Source organism: Harpia harpyja, chromosome 12 (genome assembly GCF_026419915.1).
Source record: "Harpia harpyja isolate bHarHar1 chromosome 12, bHarHar1 primary haplotype, whole genome shotgun sequence".
NCBI lineage: Eukaryota > Metazoa > Chordata > Aves > Accipitriformes > Accipitridae > Harpia > Harpia harpyja.
The window spans coordinates 2,579,097-2,598,383 of record NC_068951.1 but is presented as its reverse complement, the minus strand read 5'-3'; the positions used below and the strand labels follow the sequence as shown (position 1 = coordinate 2,598,383).

Genomic DNA, 19,287 nt, shown 5'->3' with positions numbered 1-19,287 from the left:
TCTTGCCCTTCTCCTCCTGTTTGCATGTATAGCTGCAGTTTTATATCATGTTGTGTGTCGTCGCTGCTGCTGACTATAGTGTTAGTGGGGCTGAATAATTTGTTCTCGGAGCCCCCGTGTGGGGGGGGTCCCTGCCCAGAGACCCCGTAGCCTGGACGGATCCAGCAGGCAGCTGGGCACACGCCTGCAAAGGTAGATTTTCTGACTGTAGTAGTAATAAGAAAAAATACGTATTTTCAAGATGCATGGGGCAAGAAGCAGCAGTTTTCACACTCTCCTACCCTGGGTCTGGGCTCTAAAGGCGGCTGCAGCCCCGGGAGGTGACGGCCCCATGGGGGGACCTGCCTGGCTCGGCCTCGCACCTTCCCTGGCACGAGCTGGACCCCAAGGAAAAGGGTATTTTCTGCTAATTCTCAAACTGCTGTTTTCAAACATTTTTCCTCCTCTTTCTCTCTAAATTTGAAACACTCGTAGTTCATTACAGCATGTTGTGTGAGCGGCAGCCTGGCTCCGCAGACGTGGCCGTCTGGGGACAGCGCGTGGCCGGCCGGGCACCGGGCACAGCCGCGGCATGACCCCGGAGTGTCCGAGACAGGGATTTCCACCCAAAACTGATGGGTCAGGATGCTTTATTGGTGCCTACCTCCACTTGCTTTTCCTCTGGAGAGCGAAGGCGATGCACGCTTGCCTCCCGGGGCTCTGCAGCAATGCGGGAGCTACCCCAGGTCCCACCCTGGTGTCCCGGATGGCATCAGGTCCCCGAAACAGGACTGTCCCTGTCCTTGTCCAGTGACTCGTTTTAAGTATTGCCACCCTGCCGGCTGGCACAGCCGCTCGTGGCGGTGGTGCATACACTGGAGGCATAGAAAAGGTTTTCCATTGTCATTTTTAAAGCTAAACAAGTCCGTATCTTAGGTATGAAAGTACTTGAATTCAAATAGGGGAGTGAAACCCACGTTGGTATTTGGAAATGGCATTTCCCTCCCATGCGAAGCACCAGCCCTGTAGAATATTAATCTGGGGTTTTAAAAGGTACAGTAGGAAATCATCTTTCCAGAGCACACACAGCCCTAAACCATTCCTCAAACACCGGAGCAATCCTGCAGCACCAGAGGACTCTGCCCTGTGTGTTTGCTTGTCCAGCCTGCGGACGGAGGTGGGAAGGGAAGCTTTCCGTGTGCTTCCTTGTGCAGGGGACATAATCTCCTGCAGGTATGCAGGCAAGATTTGTTTCAAATTAACACCTTATTGATTTTGTGTAAAGACATCCAAGGGAACGGCAGTGAGCAGAGATTATGCGCAGTGCACGGCAGGCGCCCGCAGAGCTCCATCGGCACGCAGCCCGGCTCCGCTCTCCCGCTGCATTTCACCTTGTGCGCAGAGGCCACGGTGATGGAGCTGCTACAAACACCGCGGGCTGACCCCACGAAGTGAAGGGGAACACTTCCCTTCACGAGCTTTGGGGCAGCTTCTCTGGTTTTACACGAGAAGTGATAACAGCCTACGGGCGTAAAATTTGGTGTGGGTTTAGGTTGGTTTGAGAGTATGCAGTTGGTCCGGGACTCGGAGGTCCATCCAGGGACTCCTTGCAGAGCTCAGGACGGGATGAGGACAAACACCCAAGCTCCTTCGCAGAGGTTAAGTGACCCTTTGGAAAACTGCTCTGGCTGGCAGCAGGCAGGCCAGGACCAAGGGCAACAGGTTTTACTATCTAGGGTGCTGGCTGGGAAGGAGTGCTTGTCCTCGCCATCAACAGCCCGGCATGGCAAGCGTTAATGAGAAATTTCAGAGAGGGGAGAAGAGGAAGACCATGCTGTGGTTAGACTTAACTTACTTGATCTGAGAGCGTATGTGGAATAAATGTGCCAGATTTTAAAAATGAGTTTTGTTTATTAGCACACCCTTAAGGAAATAAATCATACATCATTAGGAGTGATGTCTTCTCACCAGCCATCTTCATTATTACTAACACATTTATCTAATAGCCATGCAAATTTCTTTCAGCCATTTATTCTGGAATCTTACAGGCTTTACAAATATTAACTAATTACAGCAATGAAGATTTTATTTCAACAACTGAAAAAACACATTGGTAGGGAATTCTGCAGACTCAGAGTTTCAGAGTCTGAACATCTCGGGAAGTTTCCATTTTCATACGCACACGCCATCAGCGCGCTCCCAGCACGAGGCGGATCAGCACAGAATAGCTCCTTCAGATAATTGTTATCGGTGTAGTTTTACCGGCAGGAGAAACACGCTTTGTAACAGTGTTCACTAGGGTTTGGGGTTGCTCCCGAAGGAAACGTAGATAAGCAAGGGACTCTCCATTTGAAACAAGGTTTACTTGCTTGTAAGCAAAACGAGCTCCCGCGCCTTCGCGGTTACGTTGGTTCGGGGTTGGATGCGTCGGCCGCTGCTCTCCGGAGCCACCTTCACCTGTGGATACAGAGAGATGAGAAGAGCACGCAGGGACCTGGCTGATAGGAAGTTCTCAGTGCCCCGGTAATTCCCGAGTGACAAACTCAATAACACGTTAGGAAAGGCCACGAGGAAGGAGAGGAGCGGGGGTGATGTCTCCCCAGCTGGCTGATTAACTATTCCGGTTATGTAGCACCGTGCGCGCGTGTTTCTGGGAGCAGGTGACGTGAGAAATTGTAACGTGCGATGTTAACAGCCTGCTGCCAGGAGTTCAACAAATAACCGTGCATCGAAAGTACGGAACAGGAAAAAGACCGGTTCAGACCGCGGCATAACAAAGCCAGGGGGTGAGCAGCCTTTCGCATGACATTTTTGCCGCTTTGGAGTGATAATGCCGCCGTGGGGCTGCGTTTCCAGCGCAGGCGATGCCCTGCGGAGCGGGACGGCCCCTCCGGTGCTGCCAGACTCCGGAGCCTCGTCCAGCCCTCTGCGGCAGCCCCGGGGAGGGCAACGCAGACAGGGTCTTGGGGGCGGGGGGGGGTCCCCATCCACCAGGCAACAGGATAAGGAAGGGAGCTGAGGGGTGATGGAGTCTGAAGGGTGCGGTGCATCCGCGTGGGAGTTGGGAGATTTGGGTTGCACCCATCTCTGGGTGACCCTCGAGGAGCTGCTCCCCACCCTGCGCCCTCCCGCACGGCCTCACCAACGCAGCGGTTCTGGCAGGGATCTGCAGGCCCAGCTGGAATATGAATGACCACAATGTTGAGGAACGATATTTTTCTTTTTTAGAACACGACGTGTTTTTAGCAATGAGCTTCTGAGCATGGAGGATTGGTCCTCGGTAATGCCGGCGTGCGGTTCTGCCCTGCGTGGGGGGACTTATCCCGGAGCGCAGCAGAGGACAGCAGAGCATCGTCAGGCAGGACCCTCACAGGGATGGACTCTACCCCTGGCCTCTCCTGGAAAAATTAAGCTGAAACTAGTGGGATTTCACATTCTAGAACAAAATGATCTGGTTTTTCATCTTGAAAAAGTTATGCTGATGCATTTCAGAGTAATGGGATTGTGGCTGTGCATGCCATACCCTTGCTATAGTGTTGAAACGAGCTGTGTATGCGTATAGTCAAACTTAGAACATCACCCACTGTACAAAGAAAGGGAAGGTAACGGGGGTTTTAAACGTGCATTTTTAATAAAATAACATGTTTGGCCACATCTCCTTACTGCAGTGCTCCAGTTTCATGCCAGTGCAGTGGTGACCCTATAGAAATGAGATGCTCGATTAGCAGCTCAGGTGTCGTGAGCAGCGCAGTGCCGTGCAGCGCTAACAAGCCCTGTCTGGAGCGTGCCAGTGACCTCTTTAACTGCCTCCACGCTTGCAGCGCAGGGGTGTGCGAGGACTTTGAGCCACGGGCTCCCACACAGCCTCTGCCTTTTACCTGGCTTTTACCTGCCCCTGGCCCAGGCTGACAAAATGTTGTGCTGAGCTGCGGACACCCGGCAGCCAGGAACTCTGCTGGGCTCAGACTGCATAAACCCAGCTGCCTCGATTTGTGTGTGTGTACGATAAAGCGGGGAGAAAGAAGGGCACGCTGGCCAGAGCCTCCCCGTCCCGTCAGAAGCCTTAAAATAGAAGCCTGTATAAATAGGGTGTGACATAGGATATTATATAGTAATGTGGTATCAAATTATAGAATCTATATATAGAAGAAGATTAATCGGAGGTCGGGACTAAGCAGACAGCTATAAACACAGCCAGGAGCTCTGGATTCATTTTCACCAACGGTGAGGGAAGTTTGTGGCCCCTGGTCCAGGTGATGCTGTTTTATCACCCTGAACCACTGAGATCTGCTCCTGCATCTGCAGCAGGTAGGCAGAGAGAAGCGCTGGTTTCCCACCAGTGCAGGTGTATTCTCCCTGTATTTTATTGGGATAGTCCTGTTTGGTTTTGATTCCAATTATTTTTCTCAAGCGCTCTGCGCGACGGTGATGTCAGACACCAAAAGCTGACATTCTGCTGATGACAAAAACCCTCTTATATTGGGAACCCTCTTCTCCAGCTGCTTGCAAAGGACGAGTAACGCCGCAGCCCTTTTTCAGTGCACACATGGGAAGCCAGTGACAGTGCGTCCACTCTCAGAAACAAGAAAAACAATTTGCCCAGAGTCACGCAGCAGGTCAGCGGCAGGAGCAGGGGGCAAGGTCTGGACACCCTCTTCCCTCCGACACTGCCAAGAGAACCACTGCCTATGCACAAAATCGCGTATACGTGTTAGATAGGTGAATGAGATTGACTCTCACTCCCAGGGAAGTTCAGCGACTGTGAAATTAGTAAATTACACAGGCCCACAGAACTTAGAAAAACAATATAATCCTGGGGGTACTGAAATAATTAATTTGCTAATCAACTACACCTTGCTTTTTTTAATTTGCGACTAGCACTCTGTTTTCTTTCCCCATTTCAGCCACCTCAAGAAGAGCAATATTTCGGGGTAGCAAAGCCGGAGGGGCCCGGGCCAGGGCCGAGCGCGGCGGCACGGCACCCCGGGGGCTGCGGGGTGCCGGGGGAGAAGCTGCCTTAGCACCGCGGTGACCCCAGCAAGAGCTGGGCGACGCTTTCTGGGGGGGCCTCGCCGTGCTCTGGATCCAGCCCCCGGATCCAGCCACCAACTTGCGAGGGAAGAGCCGGAGCCGCAGGGCTCCCGCAGATGTTTTGTGCTGGTTTGTCTCCCGGTCTCGCCGCACCGTTGTTTGCTTTAAATCATTTCGAATGCGGAGGTTGTCAGACAAGACAATTAACATGGGGAAGGGGGAAAGTATTAATCCATTATTTGCCATAACATGAATTTAAGCCGGGAAGTCAAATGATAAAATATGTGGTGAAAAGTGGTGGTGGTGGGAGTGCCTAAATGAGTAATAGCCTTGGGCTTCTGAGCCTTGAACTTAACGTGCTAAGTAAATCCCCGAGGTCAAAAAGTACGAAAATTGTTGCAGCTTGGGGAGATATATTTTAACTTTGCAAAAGGTCCTCGCAAACCCGCTGCCGGGGCTCGGTGGCGAGGCAGATGCGGAGCAGCGTGCCGCTCCGGCGGCCGGCTGCAGCCGCTCCTGGGTTTGGACCCCCAGGTCGGGGGCTGGTTGCTTGTTTCAGGGGGGTGGGGGCAACCAAAAAAAAAACCAGAAAAAAAAAATCAAATACCATCAGGTGAGGAGGGGGCTGTTTGGGGCTGAGGGCTGCGCGCAGGGGCTCCGGCGGGGAGCGGCTCCGGCGGGTCCCTGCTCCGCCGAGAGAAACGATCGAAACCGCCGCTGTAACCCCCCCCCCACCACCCTCCGGGCCCCCCCCCCGGAGCCGGAGCGGGCCCGGGCCTCCCCGGCGAGCCGGGGTCCCCGCTCCGCCGAGCCGCGCCTTCCCACCTTGCTCCAAGGCTTCCCCCTTTAAAACCTCTTTCTCCCCCTCGAGCTGACCATGCGGCTGAATTTATGGAGAGAGATGTTTTAGCAGAAATCCCCCCGAGTCTCCCATCAGCCCTAAATCCCCAGCCTGCTCTCCCTGGGAGACCTCATGACACAGAGCATGCCAAAACAGCTTCGTTTTGCCTATGCATTAGCAATCTATTTTACCTTTTTGACATCTCTCACACATAAAACCGTAAGAGAGAAATAAAATATCTGTCTCTGGGCGAAAATAAAGCTTTGCCTCCCTCCTGATCTATAGGATATAAAATAAAGCCATGGCTTTGATAGTGGCTTTTCCTTATACTGGAGTTGCTTTTGCACACACGGAGACAATGAAGATGGATGAGCCGGGATCGGTGCATCCTCCTGGGGTTTGTTTCACCCTCTTTTTTTATAGTCTCCCCCCGCCCCCGCCACCTCTTTACTTTTCTTTCTTTTCTCTTTTATTCGTCTTTTATCTGCCCTTTAACAACGTGAAGAATCCCCTTCAGCTGGCACACACCGGGCTCCCCCGCCGGGCTCCCCCTGCCCTGTCCCGCTCGCCCCGGGCCCGGACCGACCCCCCCAGCCGGTCACGGCCGAGCCCCCCCCTCACACCCCCGGGACCCCCCCCCGGGCGGGCTCGACCCCCCCCGGGGCCGCCGCCGGCCCCTTCCCGGGCACTTTCCCGTCTCCGCCGGCAGTTCTCAGTCAAAGGCAGAGACGCACACCTCGGATTTGTAATTATTTATTAACTATATTTTCCATAAACAATGCATGAGCTTGGAGTGTAAGCGACAACATTTAGCGACGTAGAAGGAAACCCGGGAGGGCTCAGCAAAGGGGAGGGGGGCACAAAAATACCTAAGAAAGGGGAAAGGCGAGCGGAGCCGGGGGGGGGGACGGGACGGGGACGGAGCGGGCGTGTTAACCCTCAGCACCGACCCGAGTGCGGCAGAATAAACTGGGTGGGGACCCTCTAATACGTAATTTAAAGATTTTTAAAATTTTTTTTTTCTCTCCCCCCACAAACCTGGCGCGGCGCGCAGCGATGGATCCCGTCCAGCAACGGGTTTATTGCGCGGGGATGTTCTCCAGGCTTAATTACATCGTAACTTCAATATTTGTTGAGTGCATTAACCGCATATATATTTAATCAGGCGCAGGCGCTCTTCCGACGGGGGAAAAGTTGGGGGGGGGGGGAAGGTGTGTGTGTGTGTCCCCCTTGCAACGCTGCCCGGATGAGGAGGGGTCTAGGCTGCCTTCCCCTCCCCGCCCCGTCGAGGATGCTCACAGGCAGAGAAAGTGTCTGGACCCGGGTGGGAGGGAAGTTTCTTCTTCGGCTTCGCTCGGGGATGGCGGGGGGGGGAAGAGGGGGGGTCCCCGGAGCTTTGCCAGCAGAGTCCGGGACGAGAGGGCTCCGGTGTTTGTACAGCACTAGTGCCCGGTAAAGGAGGGTGAAATCCCATTACGGAGCGCAGCGGTGTAGAAAGGCTGATGATAAACAGGGGGATGTTTAACTAAAAAGACGGGAACGACACCGAGAAAACGCAAATTCAAAACTCGCCTGAAAGGGACGTTTTTTTTTCTTCTGTATTAGATTTTTTTTAAATTTGAGGGTTTTTTTTTTTTTAACCTTTTAATTTCCCTCTTTGAAACACCCCGGCCGGCTCTCTCTGGGACCGGGGGCTTGGCCCCGGCAAAGGGCCCAGCCGGGAACGGATCTGGGCGAATTGCAAAATACAATGAAAAACAACAACAACCACCCCCCCCAGCCCAGATGCACTGCCCTAGGAGGGGGGGGGGCGGCGGCAGGCCGGGGGCTGCCGTGCCATCCATCCCTGGGGTCCGGGGGGTGTGGAGAGGATTTCCCCCGCCCCCGCCTCGGGCTCCGCGGACTCCCCGGCCCGTGGGTGCCCCACGCCGGTCCCAGCGGGGCAGAGGAGGCCCGTGGGAGGCCGGGGTTGGTGAGTTTTTCTTTTCGGAGCCAGCTGGAAACAGCGCTGGCATTTTCACCTCTCGAACGCCTGCGCTGATCGGGGTCCCCCGGGGGGGAGGGGGGGGGAGGCGGACCTAGGGCACCCCACGGTCGTCCTCCCCCCACTCTGGAGCGGGGTTTCGGGGGATTTGCGTGTGCCGTGGGCGGGCGGGCAGGGAGCCCCGCCGGTAAATCAGCGCTGCCCGCCCCACCGCAGGGGGGACGGCGGGTACCCCGGGCCGGAGGGCTCCGCTCCCCCTCCGTCAGCCGGGGGGGGGGTACGGCGGTCTGTGCCCGTCTCGGCGTTCCCGGGCCCTGCGCGGGGCGGGAGGGGGGGCAGGGGACAACCAGATGCTTTCACCAACGCCTGGGAAAAGAAGGGAAAACAAAAACAAGAAAAAAAAAAAAAACCAAAACACCCCTACCACCAAAAAAAAAAAAAAAATTCTCTGTGAAAAACTGGTGCTTGATGGACATAAGATGCTCATCTCCTTCCCCTCATTCATCCCCACCAACACATGTCACTTGGGGGCCGGCAGTCAAAGGGAAGAGGTCCCCCGACGGCAGCCTACAGCTGTCGCCTTCCGGGCGGCGGAGCGGGGCCGCCCGCCCCGCCTCGGCCCCTCCGCTCCGCCATGAGAAGTGGCCCATATGCGGGGGGACCGGGGGGTGCCCAGGGCTCTATTGATCCCCGTAAGCGACGGCAAAGCAACCCAACAGCTGGGCAGGGAGGGCAGGGACGCGGAGAGACGCGGAGAAGCCCGCGCGGCCCCGACGGGGACGGTGATGGGCCGGCTCCGGACTGGCGCGGGGGGCACCGGCAGAGCCGGAGCAGGGAGAGTAAATGGCGGACGCAGCCCCGGGGCTTTTAAACACCCGCAGGAGCATCGAGGCGATGCCTCGGCCCGGGGTCAGCCCCGAGAACCGGCCCGGGCGGGCTCTGCACCCCCCCCGACCGCCCCCAGGCCGGAGCGGCGGGCAGGGCGCGGAGCCGCGGCTCCGCGCCCCGGCACCGGAGGGGGTTTTCCTGCCTTCGTTTTCCTTTTTATTTTCCAATTTCTTCCTCTCCTTCGCCTTTTTTTTTTTTTTTTTCTTTCCCCCCTCCCGTCAAGGACGAGGAAAACAGACGTGAAAGCGAGCGCGGACAGTGGGTAAGGGCGCGGGGGAGGTGGGGGATGCTGCGGGCTCCGGAGCGGGGCTTCCCGCGGCCGCGGAGGATGCGCGCCCCGGCTCGCAGCCGTGTGTGTAACCCTCGGGGCGCGCTTCTGGCCATTTTAATCCGCCGTTTCCCTCCTAATTCCCCTCCAGCGGATCAATCGGCCCGCAGGGGAAGGTGAGAGTGAGGGTGCGGGGGGTGTCCGGGGAGGGGGGGGGCCCGGCCGGCGTCTGCCGGGCGGTGACACCTCCCCCGGAGCGGCAGCTCCCGCCGGGCAGCAAAGCGCGGAGGAAAGAGAAATCACGTCCCTCCTAACCGCCCCGGCCACCGACCGAGCCCCTGGAAGGTAAAAAGCAAATGAATTTTTATTTGCCAAAAAAAAAAAAAAAAAGGAAAAAAAGAAGTACATCAGCGGCGGCCGGTGCCGATCGGCCCCAGACGGGCGCTGCGAGCGCCGGCAACGGAATCACCGCGAATTTACCGGCGCCTTCCCTCCGCCCGCGGCGGCCGAGCGGCAGCGGGACCCGCCGCCCCCTCCTCCCCCCCGCCCCGCCCCCCCCGGCACGTCGGAGCTACCCGGGGCCTCGGCCCCGGCCTTTGCGCGCCTTTTTTTTTTTTTCCCCGTGAAAAGCCGAACCGTCGCCGGGTTTTTGTGGTTTGGTTTTTTTTTTTTTTCTGCAGGCTCCGCGCCCCCCCCCCCGCCCTCGGGTCCCGCCGTTTACGATGGGGAAAAACCACGGCAACTCGTTTGACGCCGCTTCCCCAGCCAACCGTTCCGCTCCTCGGCGGCGGAAACCGGCCGGTGGATCCCTATAACGGATGCGTAACCTCTACGGGGGGGGGAGGTTGGGGGGGGGGTGCCAAGACCCCAACGAGCGGCCCCGTTCCCGCTCCCCCCCCCCCCCCCACCTCCTTCCCCCATCCCGCGCACCTACCCGCTGCAGCGCGCTCCCGGGCCTCCGAGCAGAGGGGAGCGCTTCGGCCGGGCCCGAGCGGCAGCGGGCCGTCCGCCCGTCCGTCCGCCCGTCCCTCTGTCCGTCCGCGGTGCGGGCGGAGGCGGCCGGCGGCGCCCCGGCGGCTCTATAAAGGGGCGCGGACGCCCCGTCCGGCGGCGGCGGCGCGGCGGGAGCGTAGGGGTGGGGAGGGGTGGGTGGGTGGGTGGGAGTGGAGGGGAGGGCGAGAGTGGGAGTGGGAGTGGGAGGCAGAGACGATTGGCCGAAGCCAGCGGTGACGTCTAGGCGCGGTGCATAAGGCTGCGGGCCGCGGGGCTGCCGGGAACATGCAGTGCGCCCTGCGCTGCCGGGACGGCGCGGGCAGCGCCGCTCTTCCTTGCCCTGCCCTCCCCGGTCTTCTTCTTTCCCCCCCCCCCCCCCCTCCCCCTTTTTCCCACCCCCCCCCTCAACCTGCCCTCCCCCCCCCGCTCCCGGCACCGGGTCCGGGACGGTCCCGGTCCGGTCCGGTAAAGCGGGAGGCGGAACAAAAAAAAAAAAAAAAAGAAGAAAAAAAAAAAAAAAGAGGGTTGGGGGGGGAGAAGAAAAAAAAAAAAAAAAAAAGCGGCAGCGCCGGACGATGCCGCGCCGGCTCGGTGGGGACGCGCCCGGCCGCCGCGGGTAGCGAGCAGGGCGGTACGCGGGGGTAGGTAGGAAGCGGGTGCGACGGTACCGGCGAGACGTCGAGGGGGAGAGCGAAAAAGAGAGAAAAAGAGAAGGAGACAGGGGACGGAGCGAGGAGCCGCGGAGCATCTTCCCCCCACCCTCCACCCCCCTCCCCGACCCCCCCCACCCCTCCCACCTCGCGTAAGGACGGCGGCCCGCTCCGCGGCGCGTAGGGCCATGTCGCCGCGGCAGCAGGCAAAGCCCTTCTGACCGCTGTCGGGTCTCCATGTCCCGGTTTGTTCTTTCTTTTTCTTTTTTTTTTTTGTATATATATATTTTTATTTTTTTTTCCTCCTCCTTTGATTTCTCTTTGGGAAAAGCACTTTGACTCCTGACTGCTCTACCTCAGACCTGAGAAAAAACTCGTCACGCTCGCTTTTTGGCGTTTGGCTTTGGGTTTGGTTTTTTTTTCTTTTTTTTTTTTTAATTTTTAATTTTTACGAGCGCCGATCTTTATAGTCGTTGTTGTTTTATTGTTACTATTATTATTATCATTGTTGCTGTCGTGGTTGGTAGCGGCCGGGATTCTGCGGTTGTGTTGAAGCGCTGGTCTCCTCGGGCAGTGGGTGGTTTCTCCTGTGTATCCCTCCTAGGACACTCGGACGAAGATTTTTTCTTCCTCCTTTCCTTTTTCTCCTCCTTCACTTCTCCAAGGCTTTTAAAACAAACACACAAAAAAGCAAACCTACGCCGGTGTTGTCGTCTTTTCAAAATTTTTTTGTTGTTTTTTATTTTTAATTTTTTTTTTTTTTTTTGCTTGACATCTGGGAAACCACTACCCCCCGCTCTCAGAAATAACCAAAGACAATGGTTCACTGTGCAGGCTGCAAAAGGCCAATCTTGGACCGGTTTTTGTTGAATGTACTGGACAGGGCTTGGCATGTGAAGTGTGTTCAGTGCTGTGAATGTAAATGCAATTTGACAGAGAAATGCTTTTCGCGAGAAGGCAAGCTTTACTGCAAAAACGACTTCTTTCGGTAAGTACCGGCCCCCCCTGCCCGGAGCCGTAGCTCCTCCGCATCCATTTTTCATCTCCCTTTCCCCCCCCCCGCGCTTTTTTTTTGTTTGTTTGTTTGTTTTCCCCCGTTGGTCGGTGTGACCCACGAACGCCCCGTCCACGCGCAAACGCCCCCGAACCCCGGTGTTATTTCCCCGGGTGATCTCCCGGGGCGGGCGGGGGTCCGGCCCGGGGAAGGGGCTCCCCGTCGGGGCCGGCAGGCCGAGGCCCGGCCGCTCTCGGCGGGCACCGGTCGAGCTCGAGTTCCCCAAAGTTACCTCGAAACTATCGACCGGCGGAGCGATAGCGGGGGCCGGTCCCGGTGCCGCGGAGCGGGGGTGACCCCCGCCGCCGTTGCAGCGGTACTCGCTGGGGTTTTCCCGGCGGGATTTTCCGCGGCCGTGAGCGCAGCGTTCCGCGGGCCGGAGCCCCGGGGCCGCCCCGGCGGGGAAGGCTCGGTGCGCGGCTCGGTGCGCGGCTCCGCGGGCCCAGCGCTTCCCGTCAAACCGAGCCGAGGCCGCCCCGGAGGGCAGCGACAAACCCCCCCCCCCCCCCCCCCGGCGACCCCCGGCGGGTTGATGGAGAGGGGAGCCGGGTACCGGCGCTCGCTCGCCCGCCGCCGCTTCCCCCGGCGTTGACCCGGGTCCGGCTGCCGGGAGCCCCGCGGGGCGGAGGGGAGAGCTGGAGGCCCCGGGCCCCGGTAACGGGTCGGGCCCCGGTAACGGGTCCGGGTCCGGCCGGCTCTCGGCTGCCCGGCGCCGGCCGAGCCTGTACCGGCAGCTGCTGCGGCCCACGCGCGGCCGTGAGCGATTAAGAACAACATATAAGAATTCCTGCTTAATGTTTATTAGAGCGTCGTTAATCAACGTGGCAGGGCGCGGAGGGGAAACCCTGGACAAGGCAGCCCGGGTGTTGAATTGATCCCTCAGCACTCCATCCCCTGCCCAGATCGGGTCTTTTTTTTTTTTTTTTTTTTTCCTCCCCCCCCCCCTTTTTTTTTTTTTAAAGATAGCCTTTCGTTAGAGCGCTCCGGAGGAACGCTTGATTTTATTTCCAAATTTTCCTTTCGCACGGCCGGGCGGGGCGAGCGGAGGCCGCGGTGAAGGGCGCGGGGCCGGGGCTGCTCCCGGCGGGGCCCGGCGGTTCGGGTGGGCGCTGCTGACCCCCGCGCCCGGCTCCTCTCCCCGCAGGTGTTTCGGGACCAAGTGCGCGGGCTGTGCCCAGGGCATCTCCCCCAGCGACCTGGTCCGCAGGGCGCGGAGCAAAGTGTTCCACTTGAACTGTTTTACGTGTATGATGTGTAACAAGCAACTCTCCACCGGCGAGGAGCTCTACATCATAGACGAAAACAAGTTTGTCTGCAAAGAAGATTACCTAAATAACAGCAATACTGCCAAAGAAAACAGCCTGCATTCAGGTGAGGGAGCGCGGCCGGGGCGATGCGGCGGGGGGAAGCGCTCGGCCCCGGCTTCTGCGCGGGGTGGGAGCCGGTCCTCTCCCTTCTTCCTTTCTCCTCTCCCTTCTTCCTTTCCCTTCTTCTTTTCCCCTCTCCCTTCTTCCTTTCCCTTCTTCCTTCTTCCTTCTCTCCCTCACTCCTTTTTTCCTTTCCCCTCTCCATTCTTCTCTCTCTTTCTTTCTCCTCTCCCTTCGTTCTTTTCTCTCTTTCTTTCTCCTCTCCCTTCGTTCTTTTCTCTCTTTCTTTCTCCTCTCCCTTCGTTCTTCTCTTTCTTTTTCCTCTCCCTTCTTTCTTCTCTCTCTTTCTTCCTCCTCTCCCTCACTCCTCTCCTCTCCCCCGGTCGTACCCACCGCCCGTCCCCCGCGATCGGTATTTGCCCCCCAGCCGAGCGTGACCCGGTTTGCTCTCGCCCAGCCACCACCGGCAGTGACCCCAGCCTGTCCCCCGACTCCCAAGACCCTTCCCAGGACGACGCCAAGGACTCGGAAAGCGCCAACGTGTCCGACAAGGAGACGGGCAGCAACGAAAACGACGACCAGAACCTGGGGGCCAAGCGGCGGGGCCCCCGCACCACCATCAAAGCCAAACAGCTAGAGACTCTGAAAGCCGCCTTCGCGGCCACCCCCAAACCCACCCGGCACATCAGGGAGCAGCTGGCGCAGGAGACCGGCCTCAACATGCGGGTCATCCAGGTACCGTGACCCCCCCGACCCCCCCAAATGCCCCGGTGGCACCGGGTACCCCTGCCCGCTCGCTCCGGGGGATGCGGTGGTGTGGCGGGGACCGGCAGCCCCCGCACTGCAGGGCCGGGGAAAGCTCCGCCGGCCTTGTAAATCGGTATTACCGAGGTGTACCCCCCCCCCAGCCCAGGCCGGTGGGCAGGGGCAGAGCTGTGGGTTTCTTTTAGAAAGTCCTAAAAAAGCTGCAAGTGGTATCGAAATTAATAACCAGAAATGTGAGGGGTTAATGGATAAATAAGAATGGCAATACGCTGGAATTATTAAAAGGTTTATAAACCCGCAGCGCTGGGGGTAATGGGGGGTTAAAGGACCATTAAAGACGAGGTTAGATTGGAGAGTCTCAGTGTGAGGGTAATTAGGAGTAATCTTGTCAGGGTAATAAGAATTAACTCAATCATTCTTGACCTGCAGCCGGCGAGCTGCAGGGAGCGCCCGGCCGGCCGCGGGGTCGCTGTCACGCGTGGGTTCGGCCCCGTCTGAAACGAGGAGGAGGAGGAGGAGGAGGAGTGCGGCTCGGGGTGCACCGGATCGGGCCCCCCCTTCCCCCGATCCCCCCCCCCCCCCGGGACAAAAGAGACTGGGAAAAGCGCAGCCCCAGGGTGGGCCCGGGGGGGGGGGGATCATCCTTGCTGGGGCAGCGGTGGGTGCCGGGTTCCCGTGAAGGGGAGCCCCACGACGGCAACTCCCGTGACCGGTGTTTCTCCCCCCCCCCCCACACCCTGACCCCCCAGGTCTGGTTCCAGAACCGGCGCTCCAAGGAGCGGCGGATGAAGCAGCTGAGCGCGCTGGGCGCCCGCCGGCACGCTTTCTTCCGCAGCCCACGCAGGATGCGGCCGCTGGTGGACCGGCTGGAGCCCGGGGAGCTCATCCCCAACGGGCCCTTCTCCTTCTACGGAGGTGGGTAATAACGTGCTACACCCCCCCTCAACCCCCCCATACCGCCGTCCGGTGCCCGCTGCCCCCAGCCGGGCTCCCTGCTCGGCACCGGGGCCGTCCGAACCGGCAGGGTCCCGTCCCCTGTGTCCCCCCGCTCCGTCTCCCCCGGGGTGGTGGTGGGGGGGGCCAAGCCGGCAGGTTTCCTTGCCCCTCGGAGCCCAGCGGGGGGTAGTTCCCCCGCTGCCAGACGGTTTCGCCCACCGAGCCGTCACATTTCGGTGTCCCCAGTGCTGGCCGGGGGCTCCGCCGGCCAGGGATCCCCGGGACCGGGCCGGAGCCCCCCCCAAGCCGTTAGCGCGTTTCCCTCGCCCGCCACGCCAGCCCGCGTCTCTCCCCCTCGGTTCCTCGACCTGTGTGTTACCTTCCCTCTGTCTCTCCTTGTCCGCCAGATTATCAGAGCGAGTATTACGGCCCTGGAAGCAATTACGATTTCTTCCCGCAAGGACCTCCTTCGTCTCAAGCGCAGACCCCCGTGGATCTCCCTTTCGTGCCCTCCTCGGGGCCGTCAGGCACTCCCCTGGGGGCCATGGATCACCCCCTGCCCGGACATCACCCCTCCAGTGAGGCTCAGCGCTTCACTGACATCATGTCGCACCCCCCAGGAGACTCGCCCAGTCCCGAACCCAACCTGCCCGGGTCCTTGCACTCCATGTCTGCGGAAGTTTTTGGCCCCAGTCCTCCATTTTCTTCGATATCCGTCAACGGTGGTGCTAACTATGGCAATCACTTGTCACATCCACCAGAAATGAACGAAGCGGCTGTGTGGTAGCTTTAAAACAAACTGGGTCTAAGTAAGTGATGATCATCTAGTCTGCTTATTGTTACGGTGTACAGAAATGAATAAATATAACATCTCTCCTGCCCTAAGACAATATTACCTTGGGAACGAACTGAATCCAAATCGCTCCAAGGCAAGCTTTGCTCTAGACCGGGACAATCTTCATGTTACGGTTGTATCAAACAAGCGAGGGGACTTTTTTGTACCATTGACAAAGAAACTGGTGAAGCTGTACAGTAAAGTGCTGCCATACCGTAGGATGGCGTAAGTTTGCTTACCCTGTTGGATGTCATCCTAAGAGCCACAATCCTTAGAAACTTCTCGTTTAAAAAATTAATAATTGAATGAAGGAAAGGTCAAAGAAAAGGGGGAAAAAAGCTGCAAGAACTCTAGCGTTCCCGGTTAAGGATGGTTCTGGCATTATGAATTTGTTTGTTAATTTTTGTCTCTCAGAAAGTTCGTCAACAAGAAACTCTTTTTAGCTTCAGCCATTTCAGCCTGCTGACTACCAGGTGGGACAACTTTCTTTTTCCTTTGTTTTTGTTTTGTTTTCCAAAATAGCAAATACTAAATGTTAAGCCCTCAGCACCAACTCTTCTACCTTCACAAAGCTACACGTACAAAACCTCCTCATCATAGCAAAGGTCACCACCCAGACCTCTAACGAAAATGACTTGAAAAACAAACAAACAAACAAACAAACAAAAAGTATTCTACCTTCACAGAGAGAGAAAAGCTAAACAAAAAGACTCTATTGAACTAAAAACAGTCAACTGTTTACGTCTAATGTTAAATTCAGGAGTTCAATGTTTTACTAATAAATCCTGTTTTAGAACCTCTTGTTCAAAAGCAAAATATTTTGAGCAACCAACCAAAATAGTTCATTTTCTTTTCTGTAGATGTTATAACAGATTGCAGGGCTTGTGGTTCACTGTGCTAGTTTGTAAAAGGTGTTGTTTACAGAAGGCAAAGAAAAAAACCCCACGAAACCCAGACAGTTGCCAAATAAAGTAAATATATAGCACAAATACTGTAAGGTGCTTTGCACCAGCAACCCGAGAAGGTGTTTAAAAAGTGTTACAAGGTTAAAAAAAAAAAAAAAACAAAAAACATCTTTGCTAATTTTTAGTCCTGTTGAACATTCATGGAATTGTTAATATGACTTATATAGACCCACACAGGTTTTATTTTTGTGTCTTTAAAATAAAAGTCCAAAATATTTAAATTTTATGGTCAAATATGCAGTCAACAGCTGCTACTTTTTTCTTTATATATTAAATTTCTCATATGTCTTTTATTGTTCTAATAAACCTAAGCTTGTGTGACCTCCAGTGCATATTAGACCATTCACTGTATGAAAGAAAACATGTTGGATAAAATTTGTGCGTTTTTAATAAAATTAGAAAATCTGATGTTTAGATAACTTGTGTTTCATTTGATGTTTTAAGCAATTTAAAATGGATTCTCTTGAGTAAAATAGCCCTGAGAAAGAACGATCCACTCTACTGATAATCCTGTATAGCTCTTTTGCTCTGGTAGAAGTCTAAACCCTGGTGTCGATGCAGATAGCAGTCAGTGGCAGCTCCAGCCTTCCTCCCCATCTGCAGGCTCAGTTGTTGAAGTACAAATAATATGTTACGCTGTACATTAAATTTCAAAATTGGAAACTAAGCAATTTGTTAAATATATTAAGCTATTCTTGGTCTATGCTAAGAGAAAACATATTCAAAATGCTTATTTCATGCATAAACAAAAATGTATTGTAAATGTAAAGAACTTGCAAAGATACGGTTTTTAACTGACCCATTTTTAGTTAAATTAATTCTCCAAAGGTAATTTTTCTTCTTTTTTTTCCCTGATTGGATGGTTTTGAACACAGCATAACCTCAATGTCATGAAAGTAATTTTAATCCTTTTTTAGAGCTGGTACAAAGTCAATTGTTTAATAGCGTTTGGTATATGTGAAGTTCTCTGAAGGGCAGCGGGGGAGAATATTTTGCTTTGCACTAGATACATACTAATTTTCTTGGGAGAAAAATGAAACAAAACAAAAAATTCTGGGACCCTGTGAAATGACAGATTTAATGTTTTAATTATAAATGATTGCAGAATCCCAAATACTCAGTTCTTCAAAAGCAAAAGTCTCACTGATTCCGAGAGGACTTTGACCTGTGTTAGAAGCAAAGAATTAGGTTCGGTTCTGAAAAGTCACTGGTCTAAATGTTTTCCACCTGCTGAGCTAATAGGATGGGATGAACTATAATTGCATATTTTCCTTCGTCTCTCAACTAATCGTGACTCTGGCTGGCTTCTTTTTTATTTTACGTAGACTCAGAAATTTACACTAAAACACAGACTTCTACATTCCCAGCGATTCAATTATTTACCTCTTTGGACTGAGGGGGAAAAAAAAAAATCCAAATGCTTTAAAGTTGTATGATTTGTAATTTTCAATGGTGATTTTTTATTTTGTTCACAACCTAGTTTCTATGGCCAGCAGAGGGGCCACCTAGATGAAGCAATAGTTCACTTTAAACACAAAATGTCTTATATAATAATATAAAGATAAAAACTATCTGCAAGGGATCTGTTAGTGTTTCTAAAAAAATTCATGCTTTATTAAATACAGGGGAGACTTCTTAAACTCACGGACTCTGTGTCTAACTCATTTATTTGTCTTTTGTACTGTTGCTCTGTTTTGTTGCTCTGTTTTGCATTTATATGAGCAAAGTAATGGGTGATCTATTTATGACAAACTTTTACTTATCTGGGCAAGTGCTATTGATAAATACTGCTGTTTGCGCTTCTGGTCTATGCTGCTGGTTTATTGTTGAATCAATTATTTTAAATGAGAATTTCACCAAATAGGCTTATTTTGTAGAAAACCTGTCTGCCAAGTGGTTTTTCTTTTTTTTTTTTCTTTTTCTTTCCTTTTTTTTTTTTTTTTTTTTTTTTGGTGACGAGGTATTTGTACAGTTTCTTCCCTGTTAATTTAGGCAGCGATGTGATATGGTTCAGGGTAGGTCAGTGGCTTATAAAAGGGAGGGAGGAGAGCCTGTATTTTTTTCGAAGCTCCCATCCCTTCGGCAGGGGTTTTGCCCATCTTCAGGGGGGGAGCCCGGGAGCCGTTCCCATGCCTAAGGCTGAGCGTGTCCTTCAGTGCTTGCCGGGATCCGCTCTGGAGGCCCCAGCACTTTGCAGATTTGAATTCTGTGCTCTTCAGAGCGAGCTCGGTGTTTCTGAAGACCCTAATCCAGCAACAATTGCACAGTCAAAACTCCTTTTGAAATCATTGTCACGTTGGGTTCTTGTAAGTCCTTGTTTACAAGAGCATTTCCATTGACTTCGGTAGCGTTACTTGGGTGAATAGAGGTCTGCAGGAGAAGGGCCTCGAGAAATGTGTGCTGCTTGGGTGGATTTCACATGCGGGTATTAGGGGGTTTAACTGCAGAAACACGGCCGCGCAACATGCGACTGTACGGACGCGCAATGTAATTTCGAAAGCCTTTTTAGAAGTAATTGCTCTCTTTTGATCTTTCCTTCCTTGACTGCTGCTGGTTTCGGTGACCTTCACCTTGTTGCTGTGTCCCAGCAGAAGGTGCAGCCCGGTGACGTTAAACCCCGCACAGGCCCTCGTCTGCTCGCCCCGTTCGGGATGGCATCCGTGGCGTTAGCCGGGGCGAGCGGTACGCGCCCTCCCGGCACGGCCGAGGGAGGCTCGGTCTTCAAACGCGC

General features: G+C 54.8%; 1 protein-coding gene across 2 annotated transcripts; it reads left to right on the top strand.

Annotated features, from left to right (window-relative positions):
• The first annotated feature begins 10,564 nt into the window (after positions 1 to 10,564).
• LHX1 (LIM homeobox 1) lies at positions 10,565 to 19,287 on the top strand. Of its 2 annotated transcripts, XR_008237663.1 has the most exons (6): positions 10,565 to 11,622; positions 12,833 to 13,059; positions 13,513 to 13,790; positions 14,570 to 14,735; positions 15,164 to 16,064; positions 19,148 to 19,287. XR_008237663.1 is itself a non-coding variant. In XM_052804846.1 (5 exons), exons 1-5 carry the CDS (start codon positions 11,453 to 11,455, stop codon positions 15,541 to 15,543), a joined length of 1,221 nt encoding a protein of 406 aa, XP_052660806.1. In that variant the 5' UTR covers positions 10,565 to 11,452; the 3' UTR covers positions 15,544 to 17,349. The 2 variants fall into 2 exon arrangements, 1 of the variants encoding a protein (XP_052660806.1); XM_052804846.1 differs by lacking the exon at positions 19,148 to 19,287 and having other exon boundaries at positions 15,164 to 17,349.